This window comes from Cordyceps fumosorosea (assembly GCF_001636725.1).
Source record: "Cordyceps fumosorosea ARSEF 2679 chromosome Unknown scaffold_35, whole genome shotgun sequence".
Lineage (NCBI taxonomy): Eukaryota > Fungi > Ascomycota > Sordariomycetes > Hypocreales > Cordycipitaceae > Cordyceps > Cordyceps fumosorosea.
Genome location: NW_017387335.1, coordinates 103,479 through 120,113, shown reverse-complemented (window position 1 = coordinate 120,113; position 16,635 = coordinate 103,479). Strand labels below are relative to the sequence as shown.

Sequence of the window (16,635 nt, the reverse complement as noted above, 5' to 3'; positions counted from 1 at the left end):
GTTGCCGTGCAGCAGCGGGGGGACGCCACTGGAGCCTCTACCAGAGTGGCAGAAACCGGGGTTATTCGCAGCAGCAAGAGACGGAGGAGAGGGAGGATGAGGAGACGGTGCGAGAGTCAAAGCTTATGCGTACGTCGGTGAGAGTGAGGCGAAGGATGGCGATATTTCGAGGGCAGTCTGGTCGGGCCGGTGCGCGAGAGGCGGGCGAGATCGATCGGGTAGTGCAGAGACGGGCGCAGGCGCAGGCGCGGGCGGATGCAGCGGCTGTCGACCTAGGGAGCAGAAACGGCGGGAGGTGCAACTATCGCCAACAGCTGAGCGAAGCGATTGGTAGAAACGGTCTGGTTACAACAAGAGGACGGGTTTGTCGGGCGGCCAGAAGTGTTTTGCGTTGGAGGCGGAGAGGCGGAGGGCGTGCGTTTGGCAGCCAGAGGGTGGGCTGGGGTATGTACTGGCGGTGGTCGCAGTATGGTCAAGTCGCTGCCGCGTAGGTCAAGGCAAGGCGGCTGGAGAGGAACGAGGTGAGGAAGATGGACAAGGAAGGAATGATGAAGAGAGAAGAGAGGCGACGAGGTGAGAAGCGTTAGAGAAAAGCGATGAATGTTGGCGGTGGTGTGGTGAGAAGAGGCCGGAGGGGTGAAATGGTATAAAAGAGGCGAGCGGTATGGATGGGGAGGTCTAACGGTGGAGAGAGTCCAGACAACGCTTGAAAGTGGGAATGTACCGGTTGGTAGGGATGGGTGAGATTGTAGGCATGAAAGAGGAGAGAGTGGTAATAGTAGTACCTAGCGGTAGTCGAAGCTTGTCGTGGGCAGGGTAGGTGAATTAATATGGGAGGTGGAGGCAGGCAGGTGCTGGCGGAGGACAGGGCTCTGTACAGCGGCGGCAGTGGGAGTATCAGTAGCCAGGCCGGGGTGGTGCTGTGCTTGCTGGTGCTGCTGCTAAAGAAAATGTCCTATTTTGGAGGGTCCGGCCAGGCAGACAACCGACAAAAGTCAGAGAAGTCACTGAGAGGAGTCACAGAGACAGAGAAGAGGCGCGGTCGCCGATGGCCACAGCAGCCCCAGCGGATTCCCTTGTTGGCGAATGGGCGGTGCAGCGTGCTGGATACCTCTAGACATGTAGGTACTAACCTCAGACTGGAGCTGTTGGAGCTGTTTGTCCAGTGCTTGCTGTTCTCTGCAGGCTGTCGTCTGTCTGCTGCAACTGAGGTACCTGTGGACTCTTGGGGGCGTGCGGCGGGTGGAGCTTCCTAGGCTGGTGGTCCGCACCACGGTCTCTCGCTGATTGCGCCGCGCAACGTGAGAAGCTGGCGCAGCAGGTTTCCCAACAAGAAGAATAATACGAAGTAATAATTCAAAGGCTTCTGGTGATGGAATTGGTCGCATTCGCCGAACACGCCCTCAGTCAAGAAAAGAAAGAGGGGGCATACGAGGCAGTATTATATCAATCTCTATCTGGAACGGCGACGGCGAGAGACTCGCAGCATGGGTTTGGCTTGGCTTCCCTGCCCAGTCCCAAGGTACCTGGCTGGCTGGCTGGCATACTAACTCCAATCTAAGAAGAAGGCTGATGGATATGGATGAAGGATGGATGTTGGAGGCGGAGAAGGAGGCGTGGGGGGGGGGGGTCCGTCAAAGGACAAAAAAAAGTCGCAGGAGGGGGGGCGCTCGCCAGGATTGATTTTTTAGCAGGGCAACCTGCATCTGGAAGTGGCAGTACCGAGTACATGGACAAGGCCAGTCCAACGTCCAACATCCACCCTGTCGGACATGGGCGTGAGCTCATGGGACAAGGGTTAGCATGGGCATGGGCATGGCATGGGCATGGGGTAGCGACCGCCGCCGAGGAGGGGGGATGGGGCGAGAGCATGAGGGTGCAAGTTTAGTACGGCCAAGTTACTACTGGTACAGGAGGATGTGAGGCAAGTTGGACGAGTTCAAAAGCTGTGAGGGTCTTGGACTGGCACTGGGAGTGCTAATAAGGGTGTGATGGTCCAGATGGCGCAGGACAATGGCGTTCGCGGCCAGCAGGGATGGACAGCCCATGTATCGAGTACTAACTCGCTGCTAGCCCAGGATGGCGCATGGAGAGTTGAATTGTCCAACCCCAACCGGTTGGCGCGGTTTTGGTTGTTGCTGTTGGAGTCAGAAAGTGTATCACAGTCGACGCATTGTGTCTTGTGTGCAAAGTACGTGTATTGTGGCGTATCCAGCAAGCCGAGGGATTGGTTGAAGCGCAGCAGAGACATGGCTCCGGAAAGACTTGATAGATACGCGGCGGCCCGCGACGATGTGTATTCGTAACCACTGCGACTGCGTTGCTCCTGTTCAAGATGCACCCAAGTACGGATACCTAGGTACTTGATTGTCACTTGTCACATCCCAATCTGTCTTTCTGCAAAACATCTCGCTACCCAAGCTGCGAATCCCTTCCCTAGGGGTTGCTGCATGCAAACGGGGCGAAGAAGAAGAAAGAAGAGAAAAATTCTACCGTCCGCGCCAAGACGACGGGTGATTTACAAATTACAACCACCGCACGGATATTACCTCGTCCTCGTGCATCGCAGGATGATACCCAACACCGACCAAGATGGAGAGCATACGTATAGTAACCTTGTCCTCGTCGTTTTGCCCCCAAAAAAGGCACAAGCACCCTGGGGACCCCGCAGAACGCGGCAGCACAGCGCTAACCAGGGAGACCTTGGTGCCCAATAACAGCACGCTGGTGGTTGGCTTTGCGCCGCTAGAGCTGCGCATTGCCTACTACTTGCCTACATGCATACTTACACACCTAGGTACCTACATAGGTAGAAATGAGGGCCAAGGAAGGAATATGTAATTTGCAGTTTAGCAAGCACCAGAAGATGTGAAAAGGATATACCTCTTTTTGCCTGCCTGGGTAAGTGTTGCTGCTGCTGCATCATCTTAACCAACTTATTACAGAGATGCATGCCTGCACCCAACCTCAGCATGATCGTTAGGTACATACGTACATTAGCAGGTACTCGGTACTTTTCCTCCTCGACAGCTCCAATTTGCTTGCAAGGATCTCAACTAACTTAGGCGGGATTGCGGGGCTCCAGGGTTCTCAAAAAGGCACTAAAAATGCAGTGGCCCTACCTGTGGAGCCTCTTCCCAAGACATCCCCCCCCCAGAAACTTTGCATTTGCATTTGCATCTCCAAGGGTATGGACGCGCCAGTGCGAATAACGCTGCGGACACTCCGGCCTGCTTTTTGCTGCTGCTGCTCCCTCCTCTTTCCGCCTCTCTCTCTCTCTCTCTCTCTCTCTCTCTCTCTCTCTCTCTCTCTCTCTCTCTCTCTCTCTCTCTCGCTCGCGTTGTCGTTCCGTGGAAAGAGGACAGGACTGCCGGGCTGAGGTTCGAGGCGAATCGAAGATTCCCAAGCAAGAACCGTCCGTCCGTCCGTGCTGTGTCCCGTTCACCCGTCATCCATCGCCTGTCACCCGTCACGTCACCCGTCTCCATCCGCCAACACCGCGCGTCGTTCCGTTCTGCCCCTCCTCAGTCAATCAAATCAAGCCAACACTGATTGAGCTGCGCTGCGCTGCCACGCTGCCGCCAGCCATCTGCGCCTTGGGCGGTTGCCCAGCGGGCTGTACACATGTACCCAGGACATTGACAAGAACCAGCCAATTGACTACCTACTTAACAATTAGAAGGAACCGGGGTCTGGGTTGGTTGAGTTGAGCGGCTTTGAGCCACAACAGCAACAACTTACTAGTAGTGCCCACGCCGCCCGCGCGTGCCGGCGGATCAACTCTCAACGCCGCAAGAAGCAAAAAAAAAAAAAAAAAAAAAAAAAAAAAAAAAAAAGCCAGCAAAGGTACGCTGTCAGACTGGACCCGTTGGCCATCTCGTCTTTCACCGTTTATCCAAACTCGGTGTGGGCGGTTTGCTCCGCTACGCACAGCTCCCGCGCGCACAGATGAACGACGTGATGGATGGATGGTGCGTCAACGAACACATCTTGCTGTCACTGGACAGGCCACTCACCTGGAGACGAAACTAGTCGAGTCAATCACCAACCAACCCGTCGAGCAACTAACTAATCAAGCACGCCAGTGTCCGGATATTCTTCACCCGCACCCTTTTTAGTCTCTTCCCACGGTTGCCATGTTGGGCTAGAATTGCATGTCCATTTCTAGCGTCCTTGACTGCCGCTAGCTTCAGACATGGCGCGCTGCTAACTCGAGCCTACAGGTATGTCCTAAACTATGTATGTATGTACATAAGTAGCTAGCCAACTTAGCCTACCAAGATATTGCATATGCTCAGCAAGATGAGGAATGAGAGAGAGAAAAAGAAAAGTAAAAGAACGCAAGAGACAAAATTTGTAAGAAATACGCAGTGATCGTCTGCAATATAATTCCGCAGCCAGCCATGCACTGCATAATCCTTTGCGTCATGCAGTTAGTGTCCAGCCACGGCGCGGCACAGCCTGCTGTGCAACCTCCCCCAGCTTTTGATGAGCAAGGAAGTACTGTACTCCGATACCTGCTTTTATAGTTCGCCGACAACACTGGCAGTGTACTTGAACCAAGTAGTCAGTACCTGCAACATACATACAGTAGGTAAGGATACGCCTATGCACATACCTGCACACGTCCATGCTGCGCAACGTCAACGATACCATCCATCACCTTGTTCATCAAGTATCAAACGCTCCTTCCAACGTTTCTGAATCTGCAGCTGCACCAACGTCCAATCGAATTCCTCTAGCACCCAATGTCGCAACTTTCAGCTTCATTGCCTGACTTCGCTCCATCGGATATTTCCATCAACCTATTCTTTTCCCATGACTTCCCTGCTGCATTCATCCTTGGCGGAGGACCTCGCCCACCAGCTCCCCGCCAATCCTTCATCAACAAACACTAACCAGTGTCACCACATTCAACAAACCGCTCATTCGCTCTGTGTGATAGCCCTCGTTCTTCACGGCTCCCGTGTCTTGCATGGCCATGTGGCGCAGAGAGTCCGTCGATAACTTGACCCCACGGATGGGATGCACAGTCCATCACTCTCTCCATTCAACACATTGATCCATGCAAACGCCAACCACCACCACTACCACCACCACCAACAACAACAACAACAACACGTCGACGACCAAGTTTGACCCATACCTACGTACGTTGCAAAATTGCACCCGCGTCGTCCACTGGTTGATTGAACAACTCCTCATGCGGACGACCTCCGGTCTGCAGCCCGCGCATGCACCCATCATGCCATCCTATCAGTACTAATACAGGCTAATTGCCAGCCTCGACCTCTGCAACTCCATCGCGGACGTGTCCGACATGATTCGAGTCGTTAGTACGGATAGGCAGTGCTCACTGGTCACAGGGGACAAACCCTGCCCCTTGTCGGCAACCCCAATCGAGCTGCCCGCACAGAGACGCTACTCTCTGGCTGCATTGCAACGCCATCTCCAGCGTTGCATGGTGGCGCTCGCGGATCAGTTCTAGTGGTTGCCATTGCGAATTATCTTGTCCTCATCCCCGTCGAAATGTCCCTCACCACCCATCACCCGTCGTGTGGCTTGCCCGTTCTCGTGCATGGTCATAGCCGCCCATCGGATACTACTGGATAAGAATCGGCAAGCACACATGCATGCTGGGGGATCCCCAACCCATCTGGATCTATCCAGGCCTCTTCTGCCAGCCAACGGTCCAGGGGTAAGGCTAGGCCTAGATCAGTGTCATCACGTCCTTGGCAGCTGCTCTGACCACTCCAAAGCTGCCACATGCATCGCCTTTCCTTCACTCGAGTTTTGAGACACCTTGCAGCCGCGGTTGACGTCCCTTTCTACATCCCCCAGCCTCGCGGTAACAACATCTTCCTAGGCCGCCAAATATGTAACTACAGATTTCCACCTTCACCAGAACAAGAAAGCCGTCGATCACTGAGCTAGCAGTGGGACTAGTCAGCATCTTCGAAATTGCTAAAGGCCTACGGTTCCCCGATAGCCGATACCGATGCCCGTGAGGACGACGAAAGTAATCATTGAGCCCTCCCTCCTGTCTCCGTGGTCAAGGGTCACGTCAAATGATTTTTTTAATTTTTCAAGCTAGACTTGCCTTGGTGTCTATCCTACTTGCTTCGAGTGGATCTGTACAGGCAGGTCCTTCAATCTTCGAGTGTCATAATATGTCTTCGAGATCAGGAATTCGCAAACATGGATAAATTTGACGACCCTCGCGGAGTGCAAGGAATTATATCGCCATTACAGGAACAATTCGGCATCTACGTGCCGAGTCAGCTCTATCTCTATGACCATTCAGCGATGACACAAAAGCCCGACGGGTACTAACATGCATGGGCTGATGTTGAGCTGGGCTCATCCTTGGTCTCTCTCCGCCTCGCAGCCTTGGCCAGATACATACCAGCCACCATCGCAACTCAGACGGAGTATCCGTACCGAGCTCAAGATAGCGGCCAGCCGTCGAGTCCAGCCTGACCCAACGGGGATATCCACCAAAGTCGTATGGTTAAAGGTTGTGAAAATTCGACTCTTTGGGGCCACGAGGGTGTGTTATGTGTGCGCCGGCATCACCCGTCACGGACCAATTCCGCAACGATTTGCCGATAACAGTCTTCGGTCTCATAGCGAGCATCTACTTCGCACGAACACGTCACGGAAGAGCAGAAAGACTAAATCAACATCCATTCTATTGGCATAAGTGGCCCACCTTTTAAGCGGTTTATGATCATCCCGCCGATATTGTGTTTGCAGAGACGGATGGCTCCCCAAGGTGCGACTCTCCACGGCTGATAGAAGAGGGCGCCCTAGGGACGTTAGTGCAGCCCCAGAGGATGAATCTATTTGCATCCGTGCAAACCACGAGACAAGGCCGTTGGCTCTCACCTGCATTCTGCTGAGGATGCCCCCCCTCGGCCATTATCCCCAAGCTCCAGTGGGGTTTCCAGTGAGACATACCCCTGAGTTAGCACCAGTAGCGGGACTGTACTCGCGAAGAAACGCCGTGACCCAGTATGGTTGTCCACACCAAGCCAACTGAGGAGTATGGGACGACGAAAATAACCACACCAGTTCGTCGTGACGACTCCCTGGACCGTGTCTGTTTCACCATCATAACTTCCGCGGAACTATCAATTTTTAAACGTCCCCTTTCTAATTTGTTCAATATAGATAACGGCGTCTTCCGTTACTCGAGATATGGCCAAGAATGGCTGTATATCTCCGCATATTGAGCCCGCAGTTCACACTTCAGGATCAGGTATGTGTTCTCTGTGACATTGAATTAGGCAACCAAGGCTCTGCTCTCTCCATAATATTGATTCCACTGTTCCGGTTGTTTCCAAGGCCAAACTGGCGCAACAGCTACGCCACTCGAACTAGAGTCATGGGATTTTGTTACAAGAAACATAGTTGTCACCACCAGCCAAAACAGCTGTTAACGACGAAGCTACGAAGCTCTACCCTCCACTGGATCGGGAGGTGCTTCCTTGGTTTGCCACTTTGGAGCCGTTGCAGCTCGTGTCCACTCGGCGCCGAGGTCAAAGCGCGGGGCCGTTGACGGGAGTGGCCAGGTCAATGAACGACGATCCGCGTCATGATTGGTTGATTTGGCAGCAACAAGTTGACTTCAAAAACGGACAAGGCTGAGCTGCAAGGAACGGGCCATGCTGATACTAGTTGCAGCACTTGTGCTGGATGTGATGATGGCTGACAAAGTGTGTAGTCAGCGGCAATCACTTCGACAAGTCCATGACTCGCGCCTCATTTCATTGCTATTACAACAGAAGCTTTACACGGCCAGAACGGGGCTTGTAACGGAATTGTGGTGATCAGCAGCAAGGCATCAGTGGAGTCGAGGGCCCATTCTTGCAAGAACCTCTAAGTCCACAGCATCTCGGACGAAACAGGGGACCCTTGGCCATCACTGACTGTTATTACTACGGGAGGTTGGCTCCGTAACGCCAGGCCCTTGGCGTACGCGAACGACTGGACAACGATGACGAAGTATCGCAATATGCAGGAAAAACGTGATATTTCGCAGCAACCATAGCATCATGCACGGCTGAACCCACATTTCCAGCGTCCCAAAGTCTCAGAGATGCCTCCAAAATGAAGATGAGGCGTGTACAGTCCGGCATACACCCAGGCCACGGATCACATATCCGACGGTAAGAGATGAGAAATGAGGGGGATAGCCTATCCTTCTCAACAGGTCTAGGCTCTACCGCAACTCGGAATGCACGATTGCTCTGTCCTTTTCCCTTTTCTCTGCGTCTTTCCTCTGCGCCATCGTATCCACTCCCTGATTTTAGCTGCGAGAAATTAGCAGGGACATCCTTGCCAGTCAAAGGACGCCTACCATTGGCCAGCTGCTAGATCAAGGAACGAATGCTGGACAACTTGAGCTCATGCCTTTGACGGTTGCAACATGAACAGCCCAGCGAGCCTAACTGTGTGTTACGAAGCAGCACCTACGGACGGCAACATACCGAGGTTTGTACCATGTCCGCCCCTGCGAAAAGATTGTCAGGGATCATCGATGACAATGCTATCACGTGTCGAATGTGGCGGCAATCAGGTATCCAGTTATTAATACGATGAAGTGCAGTACATACGAGTCGCCGCTTGAAGTCGCATGCGGTAATGCCGACTAGAGAGCAAGTTGCTCGCTTACCCCGGCTGAGGGCGTTGGCTGTCTCAATAGCCGACACGACCATCACGCGAGCAAGCCGAGCAAGCTGATGCATTCATTGTGTCCTGAGAGATGCCAACCCAAAAAGAGAATCCGAAGTGAAATGCTTTGACAGACGGCGCAATGTAGCTGCAGGCTTTATTAGTGACGGCTGACTACATGGCAGGCTGGCACGGACCGACGATGGCTTTCCCCAGACAAGGGATGCGGCCGAATCAGGCAACAGATCGACGTCAACAGCAAAAGATACGATCGCATCATTGGCCACGGCCATTTCCATACGGAGTACTACAGGCTCTAGTTAGGGCACTAGATGAGCTGCTACTAGCTAGGTACACTTGGTCCAATGTCGGCATATCGCAACGCAGTCATTTGAGACTGATACACCCTCATCGCAGGGCATCGGGTGCCTCGATTACCCCTACCCACCGGGGACTTTTACCAAATGGTGTAGTTAGCATGCGCACCACGGAGACGACACCCCCGCCGATCACGAGTAGCGAGAGCGTACCACAAAACCCAACAAGGCCATTCGATTTCAACGAGTTTCATCTGGCTGCCTGTAATGAGTAAATCATGGCTAGAAACAGCGCAACCCATTGGACGCCTGACCTCTACACTGCCAGCCTTGGCAACGCCAGCACCAAGACCAAAAAAGGTTCCGGGTACTCTCTGCTTAAGCGCAGTCACGCCGACGCTTTGTCATTGAGTGCAGAAATGGGGGATAGGCAGAGGTCTCAGAGGCTTCACCGACACAAGACACGGCGGTGACGCGATCTGTGCTGTTGCCTTGACTTCTTCCTTCTCTGTGGGAGACTGAATAGCCTCGGGACATGCCCGAGCTGCCGTGTTACACGGATTGCCACAAACAGACAGACAATGTATGGGTATGGGACTGATGTATTGAAACATCACCAATGTCGTCGGTGTCCTTTGCTAGTTTCGGGCGTTTCGGCCGACCAGGATGCTACCAGAAAGCTGCGCGGCAGATTGCGGAGGCAGCACAAGGCCGAGAAACTACAGATTGTCTCATTATCTTGCTCTCGAACGGACTTTGGGAAGTCCGATGCTGATTTCGGGCTCGAAGATGACCGAGTATGGCGACGAGAGCACGAAAAGGCGTTGCTAACGAAATTTTGACGCTTACAAAGATGATGGTCTCAGTATGGAAATAAACACCTGTACGGCGCGCCTGATGCTGCAACCTGGACGGGCTACCGCTGGCAGGAGGGGAGAGTGAGCAAGGATGTGGCATGCTTGCTGTTGCAGACCATTCGTACGGTTGCGCCACGTCCGAGACAACCCCCGCGCCTCCCGGGTCAAACTGTGTTCCAGCCACACGGCAATATTCGAGGCCGAACGGGCGGCCGTGGTCATGCCTCCATCCGGGAATGTTTGTCTGGCCCGTCCGCCACGATGCTCGGCCGTCCGGGATGACCCCGGTTGCCGTCGGCCGGTGGTGCCGGGGACAAGACTACATACAGCAAGCGGCATCTCCAGCTTCGCTTAGCAACTCACGGGCAAGCTTGGGCCATGTTGCATGTGGATGTAAGCTGCTGGTCAGTGCCTGGAAAGGTGAGGGAGTGGAGGCTATCGTTCTTCGCATTACAATTTCTGATGACAGATTCGCTTATTCGTGAGGCTCCATATGCTCCGTTTCCTCTGCTGGTATCTTGCTCATGACCTTGCTCGTCTCGTTTGAGAATACACGCTATCGATTGCTAAATACAGATTAGACAGGGTACGAAAACTTGCGCGCGCCGCCGTCTCATGTTGTAGAAAACCGGACGAGACGCCGTGGCCGGGGGTTTCAAGCTGTCACAATTCACATTTTCGTGGTCGTCCGCCTCGCAACAAGGTTCCTCCCTCGCTGCCTGGCAATAGGCCGGGACACACGGACGACGACGATCTTGACGAAGGCTGGCGATTTCTTTGCCTGCCGGCCCCGTGAAACGGTTGCTCAGTGAACTTGCGACGGCGACCTGGTCACATGGCGGCGGCGGAGGCGGCTTGACAGGCAGAGGCAGGGAAGGGCAGGGAAGGGCAGGGAAGGGCAGGGTAGGGAAGGGGAGGGGGAAGGGGGCAGCGAAGGACGCGACGCCTCTCGCTGCCCACAGCCAGCACGTGTACGCGTAAGTGTGTGCGTTGTTACGTGTGTGGTGTATGGTTGTATGGCTATATGGTGTATGGGGAGATGTGTGTTTACAATAACTTATCAGAATCAGGAGGGCCAAACTTTGAAGCTCGCTAGCTTCTAGAAGGAATCAAGACGCGGGCTGGAGATCCTAGCGCAGGTGTCTTGGGGTCTGCACATCGAAACTCAATATTCTCCTATTCCGCAATCTAATATTAAAGGGCTGGCTGGTTTTAGGGGAAACATGCCTGGACCTCGGAGTTTATACCTGCCAACCAGGACGTGGCAAGGGTGATCCCTGGGCATGAAGCGGAGGTCCTTGTTGATGACCACAGACAGACTAAGCGACCAGCCAACTAACTCGTGAACCCCCCGCCTCCCCCCCTCCCCCGTCCGTCCCGTGCTTGGCTTGGTCAAGTAACTAACTACGTACGTACAGTTTATTAGGGATAATTAGTGAGTTGAGGTTTTGGTTGAGAAGAAGATGGTAGGTGTGAGATTTAGGTTCCGGCGATGATCCGGGATGCTACCCTCTGGGCGGTTCAAAGAGGTTTAGCCTGGGAGAGGGTCGCGCAATTCCCAATTATTTTCTTATCACGTTGCGGCCGCGTTTTTTTTTTTGTTCTAGAACAATGAGGCTGGGAAGCGAGATTGGAGGATCGCCATGCCAAGACTATAAGGCGGCGGCGTTGGCAACTAGTCAAAGGCAACGAGTTTGACCGCTGTCTTGCCGTGATGCTAACTGGCGAAGAGGAAGGGAAGTGTCAAAGTCTGAGCGTCATGTTTGGTAAGTAAGTTGCTGAAGCGGAAAGCGACTGGATCTATACTGATTGAAACGCGAGGAAAAAGAAGCATCACCCGGCTCCTTGCCTTGGCTTGAAGGGAGCTCACGGGCATTTTGAGGAGAACTTGTCAGTCAAAGAAATGGAAGAAAACCAACCACTGCCCTCTCCCTCCCTCTTTTCCTGCAGGTTTCGCCGGATCAACTGCCGAGATAGTATGATGACTGGTAAGCAGGCTGGGGGCACAACAGCCACGCCAGGCAAAGCTTCTAGGCAAACACGGCAACTCGATTGGCCTTGCGAGACAAACAAAAAGACAAAATGCAAAAATGCAAGAAAAAAGTTAAATACAAAAAATAAAAAAAAATAAAAAAACAACCCTGCGAGGTTACAACGTGAAGCAAGATGGGGGGAGGGAGGGGCGTGAGGGAAGGTGAGAGTGGAATTCATCCAACACTGCAAAGCACCGCCACTAACAAGGGTAGAAGAAGATGCCTGTTATTCTGAGATGCGGCCAGGGTTTGCAAGATGATACTTTTCCTAGGAACGAAGAGGCAAGATGACGTGATGCAAAGGTGTTTGTTTACGAATACCTCTTGTCCAATGGGACAACAACCTCCTAGTAAGTTGTACATGGATGCTTTGCAATTGAGTTTGCCTTGCTTGCACATCCGCTGAGGGGAACCAGGCAAACCCGGCTGTGTTTTCGTACCTGCTCTCATCCACACTGATCGAAGCTTACAAAACGGACAAGAAGAAAAAAAAAGCAAGCGTGCTGGCCGGCCAAGGAAGCTTTCCGCCGGCGGCGAAACTCTTTGCGCTTCCCAGCCCCTCCGCGCCAGGCTTGTCGGACTCAACCAACAACCAAAGATGAAGGGGGTCGTTTGGCTGCTGTCGGACGTGTTGGTTTGGCTACATGTTAACCGGACCCAATCCGCAAGTTCGACAACTTGAACGGTAAGTTGAATTGTAAATTTTTCTTGCTGTAGCTGTAGCTGCTGTTCTTTCTTTGCTTGTTTTTTTTTTCTGTGTTTCTGCTCTTTCTGTCCTTGCTGCTCTTGCTGCTCCCGCTGCTCCCACTGCGCTTCCTGTCCTTCAGCTCTCCCTTTCCCCTCTGTCCTCCCTCCCCTCCTCTTCCCCTCCAAACATTCAATGCTTTGCGAATCAAAAGGGCCATGTCTCTGAGATTCAACGAAGACATGGCCTGGGGCCTTGTCAATGTCACCATAGACGCGGCCAAGATGGTCACTTTCAACCCCGAGGTGGCTCCGCCTCAAAGCTTCCACGCAATCCACATGGTCATCCATTCGCTGAGTATCTTGTCGCATCTTGCAAGACCTCCAGCAGTGAGAATTTCAATCGATGTAGTACTAGAGGTTATCCTGCTCATCATCACCTCCATCATGTCCCAGAGTCCATGGGAGCAGCTACGCCCCATCATAGAGCTCCTTGGTGATTCGCATGTCAAGGACGGCGATTTAATCCAGTTCCAAGAGAGGCTACAAGACATCAAGACGAATGTGAAGCATTTCAAGGACGTGGTCAGGGCGCACAACGACGCGCCGCCCAGCAGCAGGGGAGAATCTTGGCGAACCGTTCAACATCACTACACTGGCCTCCTGGCAGATATGCGAGACGCCATTCCTCATTTTCAAGTGACAGAGAAAGCCGTGGTGTCTCTTCCCTTGTTCAGCGCGGTGGCCAACATTCAGCTCCTGATGCTAGCCGAGGGAATCCGCAGCGGAGAATCATGGGGGTTTGCGGCGCGGGACGTGAGGGAACTCTTCAGGGGCGAATTCGAGGAAAGGGTAGGGCTCGGTGCCAAGCCGCCAGAGATCAGCCGGAGAGGCATCGCGCGTCGCAACCTGACGGCATCGCTCTCGGGCGGGGCAGCTCGCAACATGACGGTATCACTCTCCAAGACGTCACGCGAGAAGAGGCAGATGGAGCTCCTCTCCGAGGCCATGGCGCAAGGAAAGGCCTCGGGCTGGTCGCCGGAGCTGCTCGAAACGTGGAAGCGGGCGTACTCGGCCCGGACCGTGCGAGTTCCTGCCGGAAGGGAGGAGGATGAGTATCCGAGGTATGCGCGCAACAAGTACGATCAAGGCCGTACCAAAGTCCGGCCGGCGCGGAAGAATTACATACTTGGAAGCCGAGGGTGGAAGAACACGCGGGTTCTGCAGCCGCTGGCGGAGTACGACGCGGTGATGAGCATGACGGCGCTCATGTACAGCGAATACTGGCCGTACCTGGTGGGCGACGCCGAGGTGCCGCAGAGGGTGCTGCTGAAGATGGACCGCGAGATCTATGCCGGGCCTTACGGGCTGTGGGCCAATGCCGCCGAGGTGCCGTGGAGTGTGCAGCTTCCGTCGCCGACGCGGGCACGCCCCGGACGGATGGCGTCGATGGTGGTCCGATCCGACCACATCGTCAACTCGGTGCAGGTCAAGTTTGGTGACGGGTGGGAAGCGGTGCAGGGCAACGACAAGATGGGATCATCGTATCTGATTGACCTCGACCCGGACGAGCACATACACACCGTCGACGTGGCCGGCAAGTTCTCGGGGGCGCGCACCGAGCTCCTGGACGGCGCCTGGGGACGCACCATCGAGGCGCTGCGCTTCAGGTCCAACAAGGCCGCCTACGGGCCGTACGGCCGCGGCATGTGCACCGTCTGGGCCAAGGAGCTGGCTCGCAACGCCAGCTCCTGGGGCCTCCCCGTCAGCCGCGCCGGCTACCGCCTGTCCAGTGTGCAGCTGAGCCGCACGCTGCCCGCGTCGGAACCGAGGCTGAACAGCGCCCTGGGGATTATCCTGCGGCCGTTGAAAGATCGGTCTCCTCTCTTGAGTTTCATCTTCTCCTTCCATAGGCGGGCGCACTGTCACGAGAGCTACGGCCACAATGCAGTCTACTTTGGCTTCCGGTCGATTCTATTGGAAGCTGTCCCGGAGACGCCGACCAACGGGACGGGGACTGCGGGATCGGCTAATGGGACTTTTGGGGAAAGATGGATAGGGAATGACATGCTGGTTTGAAGAGAGGTGTACAGGGCTTTGTTTGTTTTATTTTCCTTGATTTTTTTTTATTTATTCTTTTTTTAAAAATGACAACTCTTGCTGCGTTGAAGCCCACTTTCACACCCCATCGTCCCATGCATCGTCACCCGTAATAACTCAAGATTTTCCTTGTGCAAGAGATGAAGGGACGAGCCGAGCTGAAAGTGACATTCCTCCGTCGTTCTATAGGCGCTTTCGAGCTCATGCGAGGGCCGCAGTCGGCAAAGAAAACGCACGATGGCGTCGTCGGGTGTGGACTGTGTACTTGGCGACCAACAGCCACCTGCCTCGCGTGGCTGGGGTGGGATGTCCGAAGAGGGATGGACGACTTACAAAGACATTATTCGCAATAATTGTCAGATATCAGGGATCGAGAGGAGAATACTTTACAGAACTGGAAATATCAAGGATCGAGAGGGAAAATACTTTACAAAACTGGAAATATCAGGGATCGAGAGGGAAAAATACTTTACAAAACTGGAAATATCAGGGATCGAAGAAGAAACGACGAGGCGCAGCGCTGAAACTCGATCTGATCAAGGGAATCCATCTCTCATAATTTACATGTGGTCGAGGTTTCAGGATCGTCCGTATAAAGTTCCTCTCATCAACACCGCACAGCCCGACAAGGGCCTCCAGCTTCCCCAGGGCCTCTTTTCGCCCCTTTGAGATCAAAAGGTTCGTCTCAGAAAGAGTGCACTTTTTTTTTTGTGCCCGCCGGAGGTTCGGCCCAAGATCCACGACCGATCCATGGGGGGTCATGAAAAAGGGGGGGGGGCAATGCTGCGAGTTCCACGCCTCAGCTTCCGTGCTCAACGGATGGAATGGAGAAAAGGAGAATGTATCGGCATGGGATATCAGTGGGACGGCCGTGATAGATTGCTCTCAACAAATGTCCTGTATGCGACAAGAAGAGACGGACGGACGAGACCCGAAGCATCTCGTCCTTGTGGCCCCCCCCGGACCCCCTGCTGTTGGATCCGCGGGATGGTTGATGGCTATAATGATATATCAAATCTCCGACCTATTACATCTTGCACAGGAGAAGCACATTGAAATGGCTCCCCTGCATAGGATTGGACCCGCGCATGGCCACGCCATCTGTCTGGTGCTGCCGTGTCGTCCCCCCCCCCCCCCCAGAGACCGGTTTAAACTCGCGGCTTGCATGATGGTCATGAAATGAATCAATGAGACGCTGTAGCTGCAGAGTGCAAGACAGGCAGCCAGCAACGGCAACGCCAAGGCCAAACGTTTCTGGCGGAATGAAATTGCGCAGAGACGAACGGCGGTCAACTCGTCTTGGCCTCGCGCGCCCACAAACAACCTCTCCCCAGCGACCGTCGCGGTTGCGCCGAGTTTGTCTTAGCACAGGGCTGTCTGTCCCATCTAGAAATCTAGGGAGCCCCATTGCACATCACACTTTCACACCTTCCAGATTCGACCACACCTCGGGAAGTTGCCGGGATGAATGCCCTTTCACAGTGTGGATGTGATTAACGTCTATCCTCTAACCAATACGGAGACGCCGAGCTCTGGAGAGGGGAGGGGGGGGTTGACACGGGGAACTTGCTCCAACCCTTCACAAAACAGTCTGTTCTCTTTTGGGTACACGAGTCTGTTATTCCTGGTTCGTTGTTCCTTGGCTGGGATCATTCGTCCCGAAGTCCACGGATCAGCCCACAACGGTGAAGGGGACAAGGTGCGGAATACGGGGAACTTTTTTTTTTTATTTTTTTTTTGTTTTACCTTGTCTTTCATCCAGGAGAATTCCGTTTCCTTGTCCGCCCTGGTCCTGGTCATGAACGTCTGGCTGGGGTCGTGGACTTGTCCAAGGGACCTACATTGGCTAGGGGAACCCCTGCGCGTCATGGCCAGAAGGGCAGCGGCCAAACGAGAAACAGACTGGAACCAGCAAGCCTGTACATATTAGAATACAGCAGGTGATTCAGGGCACAGGCACCCGGGGAG

At 53.9% G+C, this 16,635-nt stretch overlaps 1 protein-coding gene across 1 annotated transcript; it reads left to right on the top strand.

Annotated features, from left to right (window-relative positions):
• Window positions 1-12,786: 12,786 nt before the first annotated feature.
• On the top strand, window positions 12,787-14,646 carry ISF_08769 (Delta endotoxin; the record flags this gene model as incomplete). Its single annotated transcript, XM_018852372.1, has 1 exon — window positions 12,787-14,646. The coding sequence occupies one exon, from the start codon at window positions 12,787-12,789 to the stop codon at window positions 14,644-14,646; it is 1,860 nt and encodes a 619-aa protein (XP_018700449.1).
• Window positions 14,647-16,635: the final 1,989 nt, after the last annotated feature.